Here is a 23,917-nt window from a genome sequence, read left to right as displayed (position 1 = left end):
TTCTGTGGGCGTGGGCTGGGGGCGTGACTAACGCTGAGGGAGTGTGGTACGGCCATCACATTGTGGGCTGTGGGCGTGTGCTGGGGGTGTGACAAACGCTGGGGGTGTGACAAATGCTGGGGGCGTGTGTCCGTCCTTCATGCCATGTGAGTCGTACATACAAGCGCCAATGACATTGCTGCACAGCATCAAGGGGCACGCTGGGGGCGTGACACGCTGGGGGCGTGAGAAACGATGGGAGCGTGTGTCCGGCCTTCATGCCATGTGAACGCAATTGCGCCGCATCAAGGGGCACGCTAGGGGCGTGAGAAACGCTGGGGGAGTGTGCTATGTTCCGCCATTCATGCCATGTGGGTCATACATTAATCAGAAGACCGTCTGCTGTGGCCGTGTGCTGGGGGCGTGACAAACACGTTCACCTGGAGGCCTGGTAAGTAACGTTACTGCAGCCTCTCCTGCGCGCTCTTACTGAACTCTCTCATTCAACGTAATTACACGCGCCTGCTACCATCAACCAGGACTCTAGCCGGGCTCAGGATGCGGATCAGTACACTAATTACACGCGCCTGATAACATCAACCAGGGCTGCAGCTGGGCCTCAAGCGGGGGAACACGCGCCTGCTAACATCAAACAGGCCTGCATCTGGGCCTCAAGAGGGGGAACACGCAAATGAGCGTGTCGGCGGGGACAATTACTGCAGCCTCTCCTACTCGCTGTCACTCAACTCTCTCATTAAACGTATTTACACGTGGCTGATAACTCTCTCATTTAACGACATTACACGCGCCTGCTAACATCAACCAGGGCTGTAGCCGGGCTCAGGCGGCGGATCACTACACCAATTACACGCGCCTGCTAACATCAACCAGGGCTGCAGCTGGGCCTTCTCTGTCCCTATTCTAATGAAACAAAAAAGGTTGTCTACCGCGAGATTTTAAAATAAATTGCCCTTGCCAAATACACACATTACACACATTCTATTTCATGCCAGGACAACGTCGGGACGGGCTGCTAGTACAGGTATAAAATAATACACACAGGAAAACCTGCACAATAGTCTTCTTCCCTGCATGTTTTTTTCCATTCCACAAAGCCCCCCCTGGCTATCGGTGTGTGTGGTTCAGTGCTGCACCACATTAGTGACAGTACCTTATTGCATTGCTGAACATGTGGCACTAGATAATAGTATCTCCATTCACAATTATGTTCTTCCTGTTTTCAGTGCAGGTGAGGATTATGGGGGTGTTCAAAGTGAACAGCAGAGCATACTTGTGAGAAATTGTATTGTTGGTTGACTGGGGTGTTAGCCCTGGTCAGGCAACATCCACAATTCCTGCCAGCGTGAACCACAAAAAAGTCACTAAATTAACCTGTGCTTATCCCTAGATAGCTTGGCACAAAAAGCAGCCATGCTTAACCTAGAGAAAATGTGTTTTTGTAGACCTAAAAACGGCCTCTAATATGGTCCCTAGGAGCAAACTGTAGGAAGTGTTGGAAAGTATGGGAGTACAGGTAAATATCTGCGATATTCTAAGTAGAATTCATGGGAACGGCTATGCACGTGTCAATCACTGAAAGAGTGGGGAGCAGTCCGACTTATTTATGATTGAGAGGGGAGTGCAGCAGGGGTGGGTTTTCGCCCCAACCTTATTCTCCCTATTTATTAATGACTTGGCAGTGGCTTTACATTTTTGAGAAAATGATGCCCCTAAAATTGACCCTCTGAAAATACCCACATTATTATTTTCAGATGACACTCTTTGCATCTCGAAAAATCCTGGGGGGTCTGTGAGATATGTTAAACTATCTCTTGGAGTTATGTGCAGACCTTGGCCTAGAGCTGAACATTAGTAAATCCAGATATATGGTGCTTAACCCCTATAGGTCTACCCAGACCAGAATATTGGCCTATAATAAACCCCTAGAGTTACTCCATGATGTTGTTTACCTGGGGGTGACCCTGTCCCACAATTTCCCAAAAACAGCTAAAATCTCCATGGGAATTTGAGGGCAGAGTGAGGAATAACCAATGTTGTGGATGGGAACGCTTGCAGAATTATAGATTCCTCTGATAATCCCTCATTAATGCCTTGCTTATTTCACACCATCAGTGTTTATGTGACCTCAGGTGTCATTAACACCACTGCTTAAAAGGGATGAGCATGTCATTCCAGTAGAGTCATACACTGTCCCTCTGCTCCATTTGAATTGACTCCAGGCTGAAATTTCATTCACCTCTAAGCACAGCAATGGTTATAATTCCAATTAAACACATGGGTAGTCATTTTCATAGCATAGAATCGCACATATGAATAATATATAAACCTATAGTTGACTTTCAAAAGCATGCGCAGGGAAGATAGTAAATACAAAATAAATCTTACCTGTATAAATGCCGTCGTATGGGTGAATCTTCTGTACTGAGGAAGTATCTATTAAGATAAAGTAGAGAACAGTTAGACTTAAAAAAAAATTGGGATTATTTTTATGTTAACTCATAGTATTTTGACTGTTGAATGCGGACCCAAAGAGAGAGGATTAATTGCTCCTCTATAATTTTATAATAATGTTCGAAGGTTTTTTTAAATGTTGCATACAAATTCTAAAATCCTGATTATCTTGCTCTTGGTGATAGGCCACACCCTTTTGAAATCTTAACTGGATACATTTCTCATCCATTATCTTAATTCTTGTCTCTCTAATCACATGTCACAGTCACGCCTAGAAAAATCCTCGGGAATCAGAATGTGTTTTGATCACTGATGAACTAAATGCTTACATTTTCTGTCGCTTTTCATCGTAAGACAAAATTTTTGTCACATCCCAATCACCAGAGGTTATGGACTGCAAGTTGTCATGGGTAGTATTGGCCTGCAACAATATAAAAGAACAGAGAAGTCAATTGTTACCATTTCAAAATCATGTTACAGGAGCAGTTATTCACAGCAGTTCTTGATATACACTTGGACAATTATGTTAAATTATGTTAAATAATAGGAACAGCCTTCTGGTTATTCAGAACCTTGACTATGAGTACACCACTATCAGATAAATGATCATGGAGCGGGCAACGTGATCTTAGGTACTGTTATTAACAAGGATGGGCCTGGACTGCATTAACCGAAAAGGAAGCATAAAAAGATCCCTTTTTCTTTTCTTTTTAAAATGTAAATGTTATTTTTGAAGAATTGCTAAAAATTCTAATATATAGCGGGTGATTACCAGTTTGTTGGTCCATAGGACGCCAAACCAACAGTGGTTTGGCGGCTACCACCGCACCGGCAATCCGACCACAAGATTTTTAGTTTGGCAGTCGGACCGCTGCAGGCCCGCTCCAATGTTGCAGCGGTGGGAGGCAGTAATATACTGATGGTGAAGTTCCGGCACCACCAAGCATATTTCGAGATTTTTCTCATTGCCAGACTTTTCATGGCGGTGGGCCTGCCATGAAAAGCCTGGTGGTGAGGGAACTAAGCAGGCCCTATAGTTCCCCAGGTGCCTCAGGCCATGGGGATGCATGCAGGGGACACATGTTGTGCCCCCCTGTGTGCATGCACCCCTTTTCTGCACGGCATGGACTGCAGAGTCCATGCCGTGCAGTAACAGGCTTTGGCGCTCCTATTGCGGTGTCTTTTTCAAAGGCATTGCTGAGGGATCAACAAAGTACTGCCCACCAGACAACAAGAAAACTCGTAATCTGGCGGGTGGCCGGCAGTGGAATTTGGCAGTGTGTGAGTGGGGTGGCGGCGTGGCAGCAAGGCTCCCACACCGCCAAAGTCATAATCAGGCCCTTAGAATGCTGAACATATGTTTGTAGGAAAACTTAGCCAGGAAGCACTCTGTAAATTCAGCAAGTTCAGGGACAGGTTCTGTGTCTTACAGCAACAGTAGGAAACAATTCTACAGCGCCAAGACCCGCTTAAGACAACAGAATTCTGAAGATGCTCTGAGTGCCCTTCCCCCCACACCACCTGGGACTGGATCTCCTCCTTCCTCACTGACAGAACCCAGAGAGTCCGCCTACCCCCGTTCCACTCAGAGGCCACCAAGATCATCTGCGGCGTACCCCAAGGCTCATCACTCAGCCTGACGCTCTTCAAAATCTACATGAGCCCCCTCGCCGACATCGTCCGCGCACACAACCTCAACATCATCTCCTACGCCGACGACACCTAGGTGATCCTCGCCCTGACCAAAGACCCAGTCACCGCCAAATCCAACTTCCATGAAGTTAGGAGGGCCGTCACGGAATGGATGAAGATCAGACAGCCGCCTGAAACTGAACACAGACAAGACGGAGGTCCTCATCCTTGGACCATCCCCCTCCGCCTGGAACGACTCCTGGTGGCCCGCCACCCTGGGCACAGCACCGACTCCCACCGACCACGCACGCAACCTTGGGTTCGTCCTGGACTCATCGCTCACTATGACCAAGCAAGTCAACGCCATCTCCTCCTCCTGCTTCAACACCCTCCGCATGCTACGAAAGATCTTCAAATGCATCCCCACATAAACAAGAAGGACTGTCACCCAAGCCCTCGTCACAAGCCGGCTCGACTATGGCAACGCACTCTATGCAGGGACAACGGCCAAGCTACAGAAAAGACTACAACGCATACAGAATGCCTCTGCACACCTCATCCTGGACATCCACAGCCACATCACCACCCACCTGAGAGACCTGCACTGGCTCTCCGTCAACAAGAGGATCACGTTCAAGCTCCTCACCCACGCACACAAAGCGCCCCACAACGCCGGACCCGAATACCTCAACAAACGCCTCTCGTTCTACACCCCGACTTGCCAACTCCGCTCAGCCAGCCTCGCCCTCGCCACAGGCGGCAGATCTTTCTCCTACCTCGCCGCCGAGACCTGGAACTCCCTCCCCATCCACCTTCAACTGACCCAAGACCTTCTCACCTTCAGGAGACACCTCAAGACCTGGCTGTTCGAGCAGTAGCAGCACCCCCCCTCCCCACCACCCTCAGCGCCTTGAAACCCTCAAGGGTGAGTAGTGCGCTCTATAAATGTACTGATTGATTGATTGATTGAAAGTAACCTTTTCAAGCTGCGGGCTGCTGGCGCTCAACCCTGTCATTTGTCCTGCTCCTAATCCCCCTCATCATGCATTTTCCATGGCCACAACCTTTCCCACCCACCCCAACATGTGACCAAAGAAGACAGCATGGCAGCAGCACGATGCTAACACAAACCACATCAGGAAAACATCATCATGTCCTTCTTTAGGATGCCCCTTACAGGAGACCTCCTCGGGTAGGAACCTATCATAATGGTGACTTCCTGTTGGTGATAAGCAGGCTTCTACTTTTCTTCTCCAAAATGGACAAAGTCCTCAAACTACTTGCATGTTCACCAAAGGGGCACTCACCCGACACTACCTAAGAAGGTGGCCAAAGTAAAATCATTGCCCACCTCTAATTATATTTACAGGACTGGCTTGTAAGAGAGCAGAGACTTGTGAATAATAATCTGATTATTGTGGAAGCATATCGAGGAAGCAATTCATTTTGCAGTGCAGATGTAATTTGTTTTTCGCATGATGTTTAATTACGCGAAGCATACAAATAGTAGTGGAAGAAATGTAGTGTGTGCTGTGCAAAGTGGTGAAGTCTACTTGCGACAGAGAACAAGCATTGGCAAAGCAAACAGGCCCTGCTCGTGGAATCTATTGGCATTATGAATGCTTGATTTTCTCCCTAGTGGGCTAATGTCTGTGTGCTATCATGCACATGCGAAGGACATCTATGAATAACAGTTGTTATGCTTTAAGAAATGCACTCAAAGATGGGGACCGTGGATGCATGCATCTGTGGTAGCTAACTTTGAAGGAATTTTCATATATGCTTTAAAGACGTGCAAACATCTGGGTGCCAATCTTTGAATGAATTTTCTTTGCTCCAAAGCAATCTGATCCAAGATGGTCACTACGGGTGCACGTATACCCATGGGGCCAACTTTGAATGGATTTTTCTAAAGCAAAAGAAAATGTATTTAAAGATGGCTATCACACACAGGTTCTATTGGGGCCATCTTGGAATGGTTAAAGAAAAATATGAAGGTCACTTGACACTACAGTGATGGTGCCACTCAAAGCATGAGGGGAATCAGGTGGCAAATGAGCACTAGGGAACTCAGGGGTAGTTTTTAATAAAGAGGCGAGGTGGGATGAGATGAGCTAGCAGGAAAATAGTTCTCCTTAAGCAATACATTGCAGGGTCTGAGGTTAGCAGGGAAATGATATATGCTATGCAATAAAACCATAGTGAGAATGAGAATTAAATGCTAATGGGCAGAAGAAACACAAGAATAGCATTAACAACTTGGAACTACAAATGGAAGGGAAAAACACATTACAGGAACAAATACCAGAAATAATGATTATCACACGAGAATAAAACTAACTAATTTCAATCACAGGCACTTCTATCTAACAAGAGTATTTTAGTACATCCAGTGTAAAAATAAGGATTAAGGGCCATATGCATGAACACATTTTCCCATAGACACAGAAAGGGCAAAACCCTTTGATGCATCTGGCCCTAAATGTGTCCTTATGTTTCCTTCTTTACTAGTGACAAGACAGACCGTATGATAAAATCATCATTTGTTCTAGAACATAAAGCTAGGGTATCAAAGTATGGTCTTAGAGCAAACCTCGTGAATACTGAAATGAGCTGTTTCCAACTTATCACCTGGACTTTCTTGCAAAAAGCATAAAGTGCAATGTAAACTCTCCCCCCTCCCCTCCCCCCAGCTGCAGCTGCAAAAATTCTCACAAGGATAAGGAGGGAAGCTATTAAATCAGGAGCAGAGTACTGAGACAGACAAGAAAGAAAAACATCTAATCATGAGCAAGGGGTTGACCCAAAGCACACTCTATGTATTGTACTATTCACAATAGGTCTACAATGAGACACCTAAAGCCATCTATAGGTGAGACCTGTCATCACTAGTTGGATATCTGCAAGCAGACAACTAGAGGTTACTAGTCAATGTGTGGCTTTAGAGTTCATCAGGTTGAGAATACTGGCCCCACAAATTGTGGTGCATAGGCCAATTCCACAATGGTACATATTCACATGGGGCAATGTATTCAACTAAAAATGTGTAACTGTCACTAATGGGATTGCTTTCAACTGAGGCATTCCAAGTTAAATCAAATAGTCAATGGAAGCAGTATCAGGGGACTTATTATTTTACTTGAGTTAGAAAACTGCTTGTTATGGACAGCTGCCAATCTCCACATCTATACTAATCAAGCTGCCATTCCCCTTCCCGGTCTCAGATGAGTTCATATAATGATGCACAGACAAAGAATAGTTATTATGGAACCATGCACAACACAACTTCACTGCCCTTTGCTCCCTCTGTGCTGTGAAGTACATATACGTTGTGGTCTGTCATCCACCTCCACCAGCAATTTTCTCTTGTACCCAATATATAAAAATACCTATGATGCTTCTATAATAATATCCTGCCCCTCTAAGCAGTACTCTTCCATCACCTACCCAAATAAAAAATACTTTGCATCCTGCCAACTTCCACCTTCATCCTCCTTCTTAATATCTTTTCCTTCACAGCTTCAATTTAAAAAAAAAGCCAACAACTGGGATCCTGCCCCCTTTTCCTTTATTCTCTGAGACTTCTCTCTATTCTCCACTTATGCTATATGCTCTCATAGAAGGAGCAGAAGAGCAGAAAGTCAGCGCCGTGATGAGAGTGGCTATTACAGAGCCCTGTCAGCTGCAGCTCTACAGTGACCATCAGGTGACCCGGTAGGTTTCAGGTGGTGAAGTCTGAGTGGCACCAGAATTCCACAGCTTCCCTGCGGTCTATAGGGATCCAGAAGACACAGGGAATAAGGTGAGGTTATAGACTATCAAACATCATTCTACTACCTCACTTGGGTCCATTGATAGGTGGGTGGTATAGGATATGCATAAGCTAGAGCACCATCTTCAAATACCAGTTTATAAGTGCTGTGAATTCAGAGCAGTAGATAACTGGATTTCCAATTGAGTGTTTTCTATAATGGCTTCCATGGAAGCCATACAGAAAAATGCATCTCAAACCTTTAAAATCATGTGGGTGAGCTGTTATATGGCAATTGTCCCAAGTTCCACATCTGTGGACAATCAAAGGAAACTTGCTTTCAATAGGCTACAGTTCATGAAGGAGAGACAAAGCGATACATAAAAGAAGGACATATGCATGGCTCCTGGACACTAACTAGGAGAACTGTGATGGATGATTAAATATCTCATCAGCAACCTATCATTAAAGAAACAGCCATGCAGGTGACCCAAATTAGCTACGCAGTCCTCTGAAAAATGACCATATAGCTTTTATTTTGTCTTGTGGTATCTTGTTCCTTACTCTCACTTCCACTAACTGGTTTGGCAAGGCAGTCAATGTTATATTGTTATGTACACCTAATGTAACATATATTCAGCATTTTTGAGTGAGATACAAAAAATATGTAAATATACCGCAACCATAATGCTCTTAGCAACAAATTTGCAGTTACAAAATGCTGCCCCAAAAGGGCACTCACGCATCATGTACATTTATTTTATTCATAACAGGGACTTGTGCATTTCAGAGGAGCAGGAGCGAGCAACATGATGAATTCTTCCAGATAAAAAGAGGAACTAATTGTTGATCTAAAATCCACTGAGGCAGAGGAAAGAAAGCAGGGCAGTGAGTTTTGCAATGAAGATATAGCTTTGGCTGTGCTAACAAAAAAAAGGGAAGCTTGAGTTCTACCAGAAGGAAGAAAGGTCACAGTAGGGATCTGCATGCAAAGGTATTCATGCTTGTGATTGATGTACTTGTATATCCTGTTTTGACTTTAGTATACCTGATGATTGTGCATTAGCTATCAAAGAGGAAAGCCGGGGCATAGTTTCAGTTGGTGTTTCGGGTGTGAAACCCCCCAAATAAAATCATTCTTGGCTTGGTAGATGAGTCTGGGGCGCCAGAGTTCGGTCTGCTATCTCTGTGTAAGGTTTTCTTGCTGTTAGCAAAGAATGATAGATAAAACAATGACCTTTGATGGAAATGGAAGAGAGGAACACACAGATACCCATCTGGCTGAATTTCAAAATGTGATCCTATATATTCTAGAATGAATACCGTCTTCCCTTGTTTGGCCAAATTGTGTGATGATAGGCAAATATTCTATTTCACAGAGCCTCCTTTTGATTTATTATTACATCTGAGCACCCTTTCAAATACTTGAGTTCAGGATGTGCGCAGCTCAAGGACCTCTTAGATTGAATTTAGTATAGTGTAATTTTGCGCCATCTATAATACAAATGTAGGCCACATTTAGGGTTTACATGACTACTGAGTTCTTAGTTCACTAATGGCATTGTTGTTGGGGGGCAAGCCATGAATGTTTCTAAAAAGTATCACGTTTAAAAAATGTCTGTCAATACCATGATATAAACTTCCTCATGTTCAAGAAATACACTTTTTTGAATTTTGAAAGGATTGTATCATATTTTTACTTTATGTTTATAACACGATATGCATGCCAAACGTGTTTATGGATCAACTGGTGCATGGACTCTTAGAGTCAAGCCTGATCCATGGTTTGGCTCTGCCTCAGCTTGACCTTTTACTTTGCCTGCACTCCCTTCTCTGTTTGCTACTTGGGTTTAGTACATGAGGCCTTGAGCAACTTGATAAAATGAACTAAAAATATGGAGCCCTGCCCCATGCATCGATTTGGCAACTCTACCATCACGCCTTTTTATATCAGAGACGAAAAAGAGCTAATGCAGTGAAAATACATTTCAATAAGTGATCCCAGGGCCGGGACTGTAGGCTGTTGTGTTGTACGTGACCAAAGATATGAGTTCCTAGGGAAAATTACAAGACCCAGATGGGACGTGTAGGGGCGCAGCTTCAGCAGGGATGTTTGGAGTGTTCCACCCCCTTCTGCTATGTCTGTGTCGTTTTCTTCTTCTTGTTCTCTCTTCAATAACAGATTTTAAATTGTAAATTTTTGGATCAGTATCGTAAAATATATAGTGATTGGTTTACCCAAAAAGTAGTAAATCTGCAACCAGGAAATTATACTCCTTGAATGGGTGCAAATTTGCCACTTTTTGAAATTTACCAATATTGGCAGTAGTAGGCTTGAAAAGTTGTGCAAGTCCCAAATTTCTAGGCATACTACTGCCAATCAAATACCAGGGCCAGTTTTAGCACTGGTGGAGCCCAGTGTGACAATGTTCGTTGGTTGCCCCCACCCAATGACCACTTCCACCACGCATTCCCACGCTACCACCCTTTAACAGTTCCCTCTAGGTATCCATAACCACTCTCAGATGCATTTAATTAGTTTTATAGTGCCACTCATACCACTGTAGGGTGTCAAAGCACTTTACATCATACACACATTACACAGAGACAATCAATCATAACGTGTGTAAAACAGTGTATAGGAAATGTTACAGATGACTACAAGGTGTAGTCACATGTCATCCATACTGGTACACTGTATAGTTTCATAGTGCTTGGTCTGGAGAAGCACAAACTCAGAATATAAAACGAACCACTATGATTGAGGGTTCTCTTTAATAATTAGAATTACTTTATAAACAAATGAACCCTTGTTGCAGCATTAGGATAGTGAAATACTGGAAAAAATCATAACGGTCTAATCTCTTTGATGACAGTTAAAAGATCTCTGTTCTATATCAGAATTTAAATTTATAAACTGCAAGTAGCTAAGGGATATCTATGACAAAAGCAGTAACCCACTGACCTATTTACATTATGTGCACTTTGTGATCTGCATGGCACCCGTTCTTTATAGCAGGCATATTAACCCTCCATGCTACCTTACGATGAGTCAAAACCTCCACTAGACAAAACTCCAATCTCTCTCCATGGAGGAACATTAATCACCAGAGTTATCTTGATATGTTTCATTGTTGCCTGAAAATTGCCGGAGGGAAGGAACGGTACAGCAGGCGCTTTTAAAGCCATAATATACTTGCCCAATGGTTTATGGGATGAATGCATGCAAATAGTCTACCCAGTAACAGTCACTTGGGTATCATTTCAACCCCTCGTTCTTCACCTCATACAGATCAGAACTGGCCTTGGTCCTCATGGAAATAGCCCATCCCGAACCATGGTCATCTCACTGTTCCATCCTGCAATCTATTGCTTTTTTATTTGGAAATTTGAGATTTACATCCCTGAATCTCACTTGCTAAGCTATGCCCATGAAAGAAACTTGAGGTGTACGAGAAGAAGGAAAGCTAGGTGCCCGTGGGCGCAGGTATTCATGTTTCTTATTTACATGAATGTATATGTTGTTTTGGCTTTGGAATAATCTATGATTGTACATTAGGGTAGTTCTGTTTATTGGTGTGCAATGATTTTACTATTAATTTTGGTACACACTTACCCCGATCCTATTATTGGGAAGAGAATTTTTTCCATGTGATTCCAGAAACTGAAATTCAGTTAGATTTATCTTTTTTAATTGTCTGCATCCGTCAGTTTGATTCACAGACACCTTGCTTCAAACCAAAGGCTTGAATGGCACAAAATACGAGGAGGAGGTGGGGATAAGAGATAAACAATCCATGTTATCAAAATCATAATCTCAGAAAACTAAAATGAAAAAATGAATATCGAAATATATAATACAACACATCCCATTTATATCTTTATTTCTCGAACTACAAGTGCTTTCAGAATTGTTAAATTCATTTTCTCAGTGCTACAAATTGAATCCTAAAATTCTACCCTTGATTCAGTTAGAGTCAGAGGTAAATATATTATTTATTACACTTCTCGTTCATAAAAACGTATAACAAAATAGTTAAAACACACTATTAAAAACACGAACAAACTGAACAATAATTTTACCAATGTTAAAATCACTGTTTATTTCCTAATTGTATTAAAAAGTAAAGGCGCAGCAAGTACAATTGTTTGTGAAGAAAAGATCTTACAAATGTTCAAATGCCCTTTGAGCAGTTCTTATTTCAGCTTCCTATACTATGGGTTTAAGATAGTTCTTCCCTGTGGCTACTGTAAAAGGGCAAAGAAGCAATAAAAAAGCTAAGTCATGTGGGAAACATTTCTCACACTGACAAAGGAAAAGTCTACTCCAAAGGCTTTCATGGCAACATTTCTCATAGCCTCTACACTGAAGCCTGGAAAGTAGCTCTAAAGTGTTGTATTGAAATCATATGCCTACAAGTTAGTCAGCTATTCCCGCTGATTTTAATAAAATAAAATTATGAAAAGTCAACTTCTTTTTACACGCTATAATGGCTTTATCTGCCATATACAGTATCATAGTAGCCAAATATCCTTGTTGATTTAAACTGCAAATCGCTTACGTATCCTCTGATAGTCAAAGCTCAAAAGAGATAAACGACCCATGTAATGAAAATCATAACTTCAGACAACGAAAATGAAAAAAATGAATATCACATTATACAAGAGTTTTATCCATGCATCATTGGCAGTGAGTGATGTGCTCGTAAACGACAGCGTGCAGGAACACCACAATCTGTATAATAAAGAGAAACACATACTGCTGGTGCTTTATGAATCCCCTCAACCATGTGCACATACTCACATTAACTTTTCTGGTTAACAATAAGCAGGGGAGGACCAAATTATGCAGCAGCGTTGACTAAATTATGCGGCTGGAAAAAGCTAATTTTGCTGGATACTGCGGCCATTTTGTGGCAGTATTTTTTCAGTTCTGTCACTTTTGTAGGAGTTAACAAGTGTTGATACTGCTTTGGTAAAGGTTTAAGGTCATAAGTGTCGGATTAACACTTACATTTAGCAATCAGCAATTGAAAGTTAGACAATGTTTCCTTCGAGCCCACGGTACTAGAAGGAGCCTTCATGGCTGGATGCAGGCGTGCAACGCTCATTGGACTCAAAGGGCTTCAGCTGTCCCCTCCCCCCCCCTTGTGTGTGGCAGCCCGGGATGAGACAGCTTCTCTGGCACACACACAGCCGCACCCGAGTACTTCACAGGGCTTTAAAAGACCTTTTGCTTGTTAATGAGGCTTTGATGTTTTTCAGCCCTTCTTAGAGCCCCTGCAGCTCCACTCTGCCTTTTGCTTGAAGACTCAGCCCCCCTGAATTCTTAGTGTATAACCACAGAGGCAACCCACCCACCTGAACCAGGGGTAGTGAATAATTGTTCCAAATAATAGTTCAGGAGAAAGAATACATAATTCAACACATTTACAGAAAGAACTCAATTCAAACCGAAATTGTGTTTTCTTTAAAAAAAATAAGATAAAAAGAAAGGAAAAAGGAGTAAGAAAGGATAAAGAGACAAGGGACCAAATAATATTTTATCAATTAGCACAACAGGAAAAAATCAACAGGTAATTTAAAAAGATATCAAAAAACTTTTTTATTATTTGGTATTAATCAGAATAATACGCTCATGAGTGAATTGTTGGTTACAGAACTACTCACGCTCCTACGTTCTCCCTGTCCTGATGATGACCGCAAGTTTTCACTGCGGTTGGAACGCCGTCGACATATTGGTGGCACCAAAATTATAGAGGGCTCATAATTTGATGTGTATATTGGAACCCTTCTATTTCGAACAGAAGTTGTGTTTGCCACTTGTTTGGTTTTTATTGATGTACTGTATTTTTAGCAACCAACAATTCACTCATGAGCGTATTATTCTGATTAATAACAAATAATAAAAAAGTTTTTTGATATCTTTTTAAATTACCTGTTGATTTTTTCCTGTTGTGCTAATTGAAAAAATATTATTTGGTCCCTTGTCTCTTTATCCTTTCTTACTCCTTTTTCCTTTTTTTTATCTTCTTTTTTTTAAAGAAAACACAATTTCGGTTTGAATTGAGTTCTTTCTGTAAATGTGTTGAAATATGTATTCTATCCCCTGAATTCTTAGCCACAAACCCCCCCCCCCCCCCCAAATTTGAGTCTAGTTGCGCCTCTGGCCTGCATGCCAGCACGCTGGCTGGCATTAGGCAGGGCAGAAACAGAGAATCTTATAACAAATATGGAGGCAGTCACTTCAGGTCCTTGCTCCCCTTCATCAGAACTGAACCAAGCCCAGTGAATGAACATGTAAGGGTGATTTTATGAAAAGTGTCACCCATTTAAGCCCACATTTCCCAAGCGATTAGTTAATGTAATTAGAAATTCATATTGTGACCGTCACTGTTTATTGCCTTGAACCATAACAGAATGATTCTTTGATAATCACTTGCTCTTTTTTTTAAAATAAAACTATGTATGCAAGTTTGCAATGTCTAAGCACTACAAAATAAAAAGTTGTACAACATAATCTATTGGTATTCAATGTTTCAACTTCAGATGGACTAGTTGGCCTTGGAATTGGATTATGCAAGTCACACACAGATGTCAACAAAGAGTGCTTAACTGAATCAGCCATCTTTTAAGCAGGAAGGAACCATGCTAATTTAATTAATGGGGATGCTCCAAAATCCAAATAAGCAGGCTTCAGCTGGTGTGAAAAAATTATAGGTGGCTGGTTCTTGGCATCGCAACCTAAAGATCATGTGATATCTGGTTTAGAGCTCTAAAGCTGGTACATAATTATGATTAAGGGACTCGTACACCCCAATCTCATTACTGAATTTTGGGCCCACATATTTGCAGTTCCCATTCATTAAGAATGTGCTGAATTGTATTTAAACAAAGGAACACATTTTAACTGCTGATCCCTTGATTTTTGAAAAAATTGTGTGGCGGAAAACAACCACTTGTAAGAGTCTCTCAAGTATGGAGTGTGCAGGACCTCTATGATGGAGTTGGTGGTAGTCTAAAACGTGCCCACTGTTCTCTGCGGCATGTCCATTGCACATGGTCTGGTCACTAAAGCTGCCAGAGAGGCACAAAGTGCATCCCAATTCAGTCCAACTTGGCATATGAAGAAGGAACTTCTTCCTTTACCAGGAAATTCTGCAAATTGCAAGTAAGTCTTCATTTTCAAATTCTCTACCAATAAGGAGATATTGACTTCTCGAATAAGTCTTAAATCTACCAGGTACTTGATTACAAATGTACTATGTGCAATATTGTATGTATCAAGGGGGTAATTTATATGTTGTGCCAATATGAAGAATGTTTGATAAAACTCACACAGATAAACACCTTCAATAGAATTATATGATGACACATTTACTTTAAAATAGGAGAAGAGTCTCTTAGAGTCAGTTCCAAGTTTATGTAAATAACGGTAATGAAAACAGTCTTACCTGTGATGAGAACATGGTAATATGGTAGAACTTCCCTCGTCCTGCTTGGGGGATAGCACGCACAAAGAAAAACTTCCTTCCATCTTTTGAGAAAATTGGCTCTTCATTCTGGAAAAAAAGTTGCGAGCAACGCATATTAGGATTTTTCAATAGAAGTTACTCTTCTAATTTTGACACATTTTTATTTTTTATTTTTTCAACATCAGAATTAATACTTTCCAAAAGTTTTCTATAACTTCGAGGTGATCACTGACTGACCATCCGGGGTGCATGCAAAATTTGTGAAACAATATTTATAATTGTAACAGGAACTTGTAAAGTGCACTGCCATCAAAAACAACATCCAGATGGTGAGAACATAGACCTTAATATAGTGTTATAGCTCATTGTTGATGTATATAATGGTTGTTAACAGCCTTGAACCCGAGTTATAGACACCAGCCAAAGGTGAGGGCTTTTAACGAGGGAGAGAACCTATATCACGATGACCATGTGTATAAGAGGTTTAACAGCATCTTGTGCAGTGATAGCATCTGGTATTGTGTTTGCAATCAATATTTTCAACCTAGTGGTGGATTTTGGTGAAGTTGCTATTTGCATAAAGGTTTATTACAGGCTAAGGGATCTTTTACGATGTCATTCAGAAGGCCTCCATATTGGATTCGGAAGGCTGGTTTCCGACCGATTTGGAAATCATTCCGAACGATTGATTACAACATTCATACTTTCTGCATCAGTTCCGAATCCGAACCAAATGGCATTCAGAAAGTCCAAGTCATTCGTAGCCGAATCGTGTGTTTCTACGGGCCGCGTTTCCGAATTACTCTGAAGCTTTCCGAACGAGCGATTACGATAACAGATTCGGACAACCCTTCCCAATGGGTTGTTCCGACTCAGATCAGCTGTCGGAAGCTGACTTTGGGGGCCAGTAGCAAGCCCCCCTTTACCTTGGGCCTTCCAAATCGGTTTTGTGGGGGTACCCAAGGGACCCTCCTTTCCAACCATGCACAGTGTGGCAGGCACCAAGGGGTGCCTGCTACAGGGTGCACGATTTTCCCCAGCTACCCCATTCTTCAATGGGAGCCTGTGTATTCGAACAAAGGCTCCCATTGTATTCAATGGGATTCCGACCAAACCACATACGGAAGATTACTGCTGCATCGTAATTGGTCGCTCTGACTAACCGTATCCGATTCAGTCGGAAAGCATTCCGAGACAGATCGTACTCGACCCCAAAGTGTGCACAAAGCATTTTTTGTTTTCAACCATTATGGCAGCAGGCACATGTGGCGGTATTATCATTTTATGTAAACTGTGATATCACAAAATTGGTCACACTACATTCAGTTTTGTTTGTGTTACTATCCTTGTCTATAGGTTCTTATAATGTTATTTCTAAATATCATCGTACTATGAGCATAACAGAAAATTAGTGGCAGCAAGTACATGCCTTCCCATGTGCATTAGAGTGTGCAAATAAGGGAGCAATGTGGGGTCCCATGATTCTGCTCAACCAATTTCAGCCAAGAGATTTAATGTACTCCACCATTAGATTTTGGATCCTGCTTCATCGAGGCAATGGGATTGGCTGAAATAATGACCAATTAGGCTTCCCAAAATACAGAACAAATTAAACAGACATGAAAAGGTTAATGCATGTCTCCCTTACTGCTACAAATATTTTGATTTATAGAGTGGCAAACTGTCAAGTGGCTGTGACTTGTAGAAACTTGTGCATGGGCAACCAAATCACTGCTACCCTGGCCGAAGCTAAGGCATAGGGTTTTTCCCATCACTTCCCGCATGAATCTATATTAATGCTGCCTAATGTAATCATGAGGTTCATTCTATTATAAGATTAGTTATTTAGTATGTGAGATAATGAAGCTGAACTGTGTTTCATAAGGATATTGTAAGCCGCCAAAGAATTTTGTAGCCATTCAGAGGCACAAGGCCTCAGGCAGAGTGCTTTTAGGTGCACTTAAACTCAGAAGTGCCCTCCAATGTATTTCTTAATGTACAAATGGGGGGTCTGTTTAATTTCCCATATATTGCCTGGGTCTTTTTCTGTTCCAGACGCCAAGAGAGTACTCTAGATTTTACCTCATCCACTATTATTCCCTCCAAAATCTCTTCTCTTAGAAATGGAGTAACAGAGGCAGCGGGAGGCAATTTTGAAATATTGTTGCAGAAGGTGAGGTTGCTATGAGGGAGGAGAGGAGCCTTAAAACCCAGAAGCAGCAGAAAATAAAAGTGAGAAATGTGATAACATGGCAACTCTCATTTGACAAGTTATTACAAGCAAGTAACAAGGTGAATTTTCTTACTACAGACACTTATTTTATTTATCTTATTTATTTATTTAGTGTGTTTTAAATAGCGCGCAGCTACCCCAACGGGGTGTCCCGGCGCTTCAGCAGCTGTGCAGGATCTTACTCGATTGAGGGGAACGTTAACAGAAGAGGAGAGTTTCTAGAGCTCTAGGGAAGGGTATTTCATCTTTTATTATACGAACAGAAACAGGCAGTTTGTTCCATAGGCCAGAAGCGTTGACCTGAAAAGTTTTGCCCCCTGAACAAGCTGTTTTGTATCTAGGAGTAGACAGCAAGTGTTGAGAGCTAGAACGGAGACTCCTAGCATTGCTATAGGGCTGGAGACAGGAGGACAGATAGACGCATCCTTTACCCCTGAGTGAACGATGAGCTAGGGTAAGAGCCTTAAATTCGGCTCTTCTTTGGATCGGTAGCCAATGCAGTGCCCGTCGGTGGGGAGAAATGTGCTCTCGCAGAGAGATACCACAAACTAACCGAACTGCTGCGTTTTGGACTATCTGAAGCCTATCTAAGAGGCCAGAAGCCAGCCCCAAGTAAAGACCATTCGCATAATCCAAATGCGAGTTGATAAGGGCCTGAACAATCGTTTTCCTGGTGTTGGAGGGGAGAAAATTAATACATTTCTTAATCATCCTAATCTTCAAAAAGCAGAAGGACACTGATTGAACTTGATTTTTAAAAGAAAGGGTGGTGTCCCATCTAACCCCCAAGTTTCTAACTGATTCCTTCGGGAGGGGGGCAGAGCTTAGGTCGAGTGGCCACCAGAGGTTAGAATCCAATGGTGATGGCTGATGAAAGAATAAGACCTCCGTTTTTCCCGCATTAAGTCGGAGGAAATTATCATCCATCCACTGAGCAATCTTACGAAGACAGTTTTTTAATGGGTCAAATGTGGTTGCAGTAGGGATATCATCATAGGCAAACAGGAGTTGAATATCGTCTGCATATGAGATGACCTTAATTCCCAGCTCCGAGATAAGTTCTGCAAGTGGGGAAAAGTACACGTTAAATAATAAAGGACTCAGTGCCGAGCCCTGGGGGACTCCCCATTTTAATGGGCGATGATTGGACATGAAAGGGGGTGTAGACACTGCCTGTGTCCAATTGGTAAGAAAGGAGGACAACCAATCCAGAGCCTTTCCTTGAATGCCCTTAGACCTAAGGCGGTCAATCAGGACGGGGTGAGAGACGGTGTCAAAAGCTGCCGATAAATCGAGCAGCACCAACACCGCTCTTGAACCCCCGTACGGAATCGGCCATTTCAATCAGTGCCGACTCGGTACTATGGCCCGTCCTGAATCCATGCTGGGAAGTGTGGAGAAGGCCATGGGTCTCAAGAAAACCAGGAAGTTGTTGGTGTGCAAGTTTTTCTAGCACCTTGGCAGGGGCAGGTAGTAATGATATAGGCCTGTAGTTAGCAGACACTTGGGCCCGAATTGGCGGTGCGGAGGCGGACCTCCATGTTAGCTGCCTACTCTGGCACTGCCACACCGGTGGTGAGGCTGCCGGTCAGATTACGAATGTTTCTCATGTCTGGCAGACTTTTTTTGTCAGTCCTACAGCGGTGCCTCTGAAAATGGGAACGCCAAAAACAGTTCCTGTACGGCATGGATTGTAAAGTCCATACCGTGTAAGAACTGTGGTGCATGTACACAGGGGGAACATGTTGTGCCCCCCTGCATGCACCCCAGACCCCAGAGGCACAAGTGGACCCCATAGCGCCCCCTTTGTTTCCTCTCCACCACAATTTTCATGGAGGAGGAACTGCCATGAAAACTGTGGCGGAGAGAAAACTCGTAATATGTTAGGCGGGACCACAGCGGTTCCGGCAAGCATATTGCTGCCTCTACACCGCCACGCCACTGCCAGGGAACGGCAGCTCCCTGGTGGCATACGCGCTGCAATGGCAGTTTGACTGCCTTACTTGTAATGGGGAGGTCGGAGCACCAGTGCGACGGCAGATGGACTGCCATCGCCGCGTCTCCGCGAGTATGGCGGTCCTCAGACTGCCAGACTCCTAATTAGACTCTTTGTGACATCAATGCATCTGTAATAGGAAATCTAATTTCAAGCATTTAGAAGGAAATTATCCTCACCCATTTATGATAATGGCATCCAAACATATGAATTTGGGTGCCGCTCACAGTGTCTTTTTTGCTCCTTGCTGCCTGCCACGGATCTAACCCAACATCGCCTGCAACTCCTTCGGAAATACAGCCTCCCCACCGCAGCGGACTCGCTGGTGTGAGCGTGTCTTGCAACCGGCAAGACCTGTCATCGCTCCCAGCTGGAGTCCTGTGGGTTGAGGCTCAGAGGCGAGTTCTAGCGCGGAGGGCACCGACCGGGGGACTGCGAGGACCAGCATTCCACAGTCAGCCCAGCTGGTGCCTCTTCCCCCGGCGGCCACGCCCACCACCTCCCGGCTTCATTACCTTTCGCGACACCCGCTTCGCGGGTGCCGCTCACAGTGTCTTTTTTGCACCTTTCTGCCTGCCACGGATAAAACCCGACATCGCATGCAACTCCTTCGGAAATACAGCCTCCCCACTGCAGCGGACTCGCTGGTGTGAGCGTGTCTTGCAACCGGCAAGACCTGTCATCGCTCCCAGCTGGAGTCCTGTGGGTTGAGGCTCAGAGGCGAGTTCTAGCGCGGAGGGCACCGACCGGGGGACTGCGAGGACCAGCATTCCACAGTCAGCCCAGCTGGTGCCTCTTCCCCCGGCGGCCACGCCCACCGCCTCCCGGCTTCATTACCTTTCGCGACACCCGCTTCGCGGGTGCCGCTCACAGTGTCTTTTTTGCTCCTTGCTGCCTGCCACGGATCTAACCCAACATCGCCTGCAACTCCTTCGGAAATACAGCCTCCCCACCGCAGCGGACTCGCTGGTGTGAGCGTGTCTTGCAACCGGCAAGACCTGTCATCGCTCCCAGCTGGAGTCCTGTGGGTTGAGGCTCAGAGGCGAGTTCTAGCGCGGAGGGCACCGACCGGGGGACTGCGAGGACCAGCATTCCACAGTCAGCCAAGCTGGTGCCTCTTCCCCCGGCGGGCATGCCCACCGCCTACACGTATTTCACTGTCATCATCTCCTCCGCGACGCGGGACGCGCGCGGGACGGAGCCCGGGGCGAAGACCGGGCAAAGAGCGGGCCGTTTGAGGCCGTTCGAGAACGTGAGGAGACCGGGCCGGGCTCTCCCTCTAAGTCCTCGTACCTACATCATCCAACTGTATATCACCGATTGTAACATCTCCTAATCCTTTCCATTGAAAATGAATACTAGGAGCCACAAATCGAAGAAATCAAAAAAGGGAGGGATAGGAGAACAACTTCTAGGTCCAATGGACGATTTTCTCACTAAGGCTAACACCTTTATTGATCAGAGCATCAGCCTAATAGAGCGAAGAGTATCTACAGACCTCGCGAATGCGAGACGCTCCTCCATGGGCCCATTGGCCACAGCAAGAACTCCAGAGGTAGAGAAAGCCTTAGTCGGACCATCTGAAGGAATTAAAAGGCACAGTCTCCCGAATAACGTAGATCTCTCAGCCTCTCAACTTTCCTTTTCATCTACTAACACCGACTTAGAAAAAACACCCAAACTCTTACTTGAGCACACACCAGAAGAAGTTAGACAAGCAAGAGGGAGGAGGGAGGGGGGAGGGGGCTGTTAAGAAAAGGAAGGATAAGGGAAATGTAGACGCAGACAATGGAATTGAAACAGCTGAGACAACTGACCTAATTACGCCTCCAAACCTGGCGTGTTCGCCCCCAAGAGTGGCGGATATTACTAATCACCAGGTTCTGGTACACCACTCTTCACCTAACAATAACATAAAAACTACTGCTATAGGTTCACCTGTTATAATTCCCCACAGCAATGAACCAGATACTCCTGATCTGGTAAATAACATTACCTCGGAAATAAAATCTTTACTTCAACCCTTTGAAAGAAGGTTAATAAATATCGAGACCCAAATGTTAATAATTATCAATTCTTTGCAATCTAATTTGGCATGTGAAACCCAAAAAAAAGGGAATAAATAATCAACCTGTATTCTCCCTACAAAACAAAAAAGCTATTCAAACCTGCCCCGTAACAAACCCACAGCCGGTCGCAAAAAATCCAGTAGTTGACAAACCGCTCCCGGTAATAACGATTCCAACCCCAAACCCCAATTCACTTCCGAAAGTTCCTGTTACAAAACCAACAAAAGTAGCCACGCCAGCCCCTAAAACGCCACTTGCTACAAATATTCCTCAGAGTAAACTAAATCCCATGGTAAATAAAGGTATCACGCGAGGAGCTCCCGAAGCTAGATCCTATATGCATCTACCACCTGAAGCATCGCCATTCGTGGTTGTAATGACGGGGGTACCAGAACTAGTAGGGGAGACAACGGAGCCAAACTGGTCACTAAAGAATAAAGTCCAGCATTGGCTGAATATAAATCGCCCTTCTCCTCCTAATCGGATAAGTAGGATAGCCACAGTTAGTAGGACCCCATGGGTGGGACATACAAAAAAAGGAATACAGGGTGATTGCATTGTTATCACTTTTGAGGACCCCAAAGTCGCTGAATATATATGCTCTTGGGATCAACATAACTCAACTGGGGGCATAGACACAAAGAGTCTCTCCTTTTTTTATCCCTAAAAGCATTATAATGGCCATTTTCACGAAGAAAACAACTTTTGGCGTAAACCAGTCCCACAGCCCTGGGATTTTACTAATGCTGGATTCAAAATCCCCCCACAGCAGAACGTCCAAGAGCCCTCCTGGTGGGCGGCTGACCAAAATTACCATCAACAGGACGGCCCATGGCAGGTAATGGGACACCGTAACAGAAGAAGAGACTGGGAACAATGGGGTGCTCCTTCACAGCAGCAGTACAGACCTAGATACGGAGACACACCATACTGGGAAAACTGGCAGGGCATTCCAACAATGAATCGATATAGCAGTCTGGAGATGGTCGATTGACCATCACCAGTTCCCGCTAATGATAAACTAACCATATCATCTCAGGCCTCGGAAAGGAATATGACGAAAAGACAAGATAACAGCTTATGTTCTCTGTCGGTCATTTTCTGGAACATAGCGGGACTCCGCCCCAAAATAGAAGATGGTTCAGCAGCCAAATTCTTAGAGAATGGCAAAATAATATGCCTCCAGGAAACATGGGCCACAAAAGAGCTACACATTGCAGCTTACAAAACCCTTTTTTCCCCAGCACTTCCCAGCATCGCGGGCAGACCCAAGGGGGGTTTGGCCACCTATATAGCGAATACAATCCCTAACCTGAAACTTCTTAAAAGTGAGAATACACCAAACTACCAATTACTTTCCATCTCAGTTGGCAAAGAACTTATTGTCATCCTAGTAAACCTCTATAACAACTTAGAAGAGGACAAGTTTATTAAAATTCTCTTGACAATCCAGGAAAAAATCGCAAGATCCATTACATTATATGGAAAGAAAGCCACCGTCCACCTACTATGGGGAGGTGACTTCAACATACATCCCTGCCCGCATTTGAATAACCATAATTGTGGGATGGTGGACGAACAGGATAACCCACTTGCTCATTTCACTCACGATGGAAAAGGGGAGGCGATGAACAATCTCCTTATAGACCTGGAATTGTCAGTAATAAACAAGCAAAACCCGGATGATAATACTTTCTGCCCTACATATTTAGGGAGGGGACATGAGACAACGGTTGATTATGTCCTCTCAACGGACGGGCTGAGAGAGCTTACCACGGACCTTATCCTAATGGCAAACAACCTAAGCGACCACTCAGCCCTCAGAGTGGACTTGGACCTTCTAAATCACCCAACACAGACAACCATAATCGCACATACCCTTTCCCAAAATCGACTAGAGGTGGGCAAAGTAAATGGCTTTACGGTGAAATGGAGTAAAATTGATCCAATCCAACTAAGCAGCAACATAATAAAGACTCTATACCCTTACATAATAAAATGCTTAGATCCGGACTCTGATGATAACAACGTTCTTGTAAACTTCAGGATTATTTTGGATAAAATCAAACTACTGCTGACTAGGGAAAACAAACCAAATAATTCAACAAATCCAGGCTGGTTTAACCACGACTGCACCACCTCACTAAACAAGCTAAAAGAGGCCCTCAGACAACCAACAAGAGACAAACAATTGATTAAACATCTAAGACTCCAGTATAAAAAGGTCAGGAAACAAAGAAAACAGGAGTTGAAACAGTCCTTATGGAATGATTTACACAAAAGCATCCTCACAAAAAACAGTGAGTCTTT

General features: G+C 43.7%; 1 protein-coding gene across 4 annotated transcripts in view; it reads right to left on the bottom strand.

The window, feature by feature from the left end:
• The window catches only part of DPP6 (dipeptidyl peptidase like 6), a 2,254,101-nt gene that overhangs the window by 275,170 nt on the left and 1,955,014 nt on the right, over positions 1–23,917 (bottom strand). For all 4 annotated transcript variants that reach the window (XM_078663245.1, XM_078663244.1, XM_078663246.1 and 1 more), the window contains exons 13-15: positions 15,289–15,396; positions 2,781–2,872; positions 2,386–2,433 (exon numbers count right to left, since the gene is read on the bottom strand). In XM_078663245.1, coding sequence (XP_078519371.1) covers positions 2,386–2,433; positions 2,781–2,872; positions 15,289–15,396 — 248 coding nt within the window. The remainder of the gene's footprint in view (positions 1–2,385; positions 2,434–2,780; positions 2,873–15,288; positions 15,397–23,917) is intronic.

This window comes from Lissotriton helveticus, chromosome 10 (assembly GCF_964261635.1).
Source record: "Lissotriton helveticus chromosome 10, aLisHel1.1, whole genome shotgun sequence".
Taxonomy (NCBI): Eukaryota; Metazoa; Chordata; class Amphibia; order Caudata; family Salamandridae; genus Lissotriton; species Lissotriton helveticus.
The sequence above is the reverse complement of the archived record's forward strand: the minus strand, read 5'-3'. Positions and strand labels throughout refer to the sequence as shown.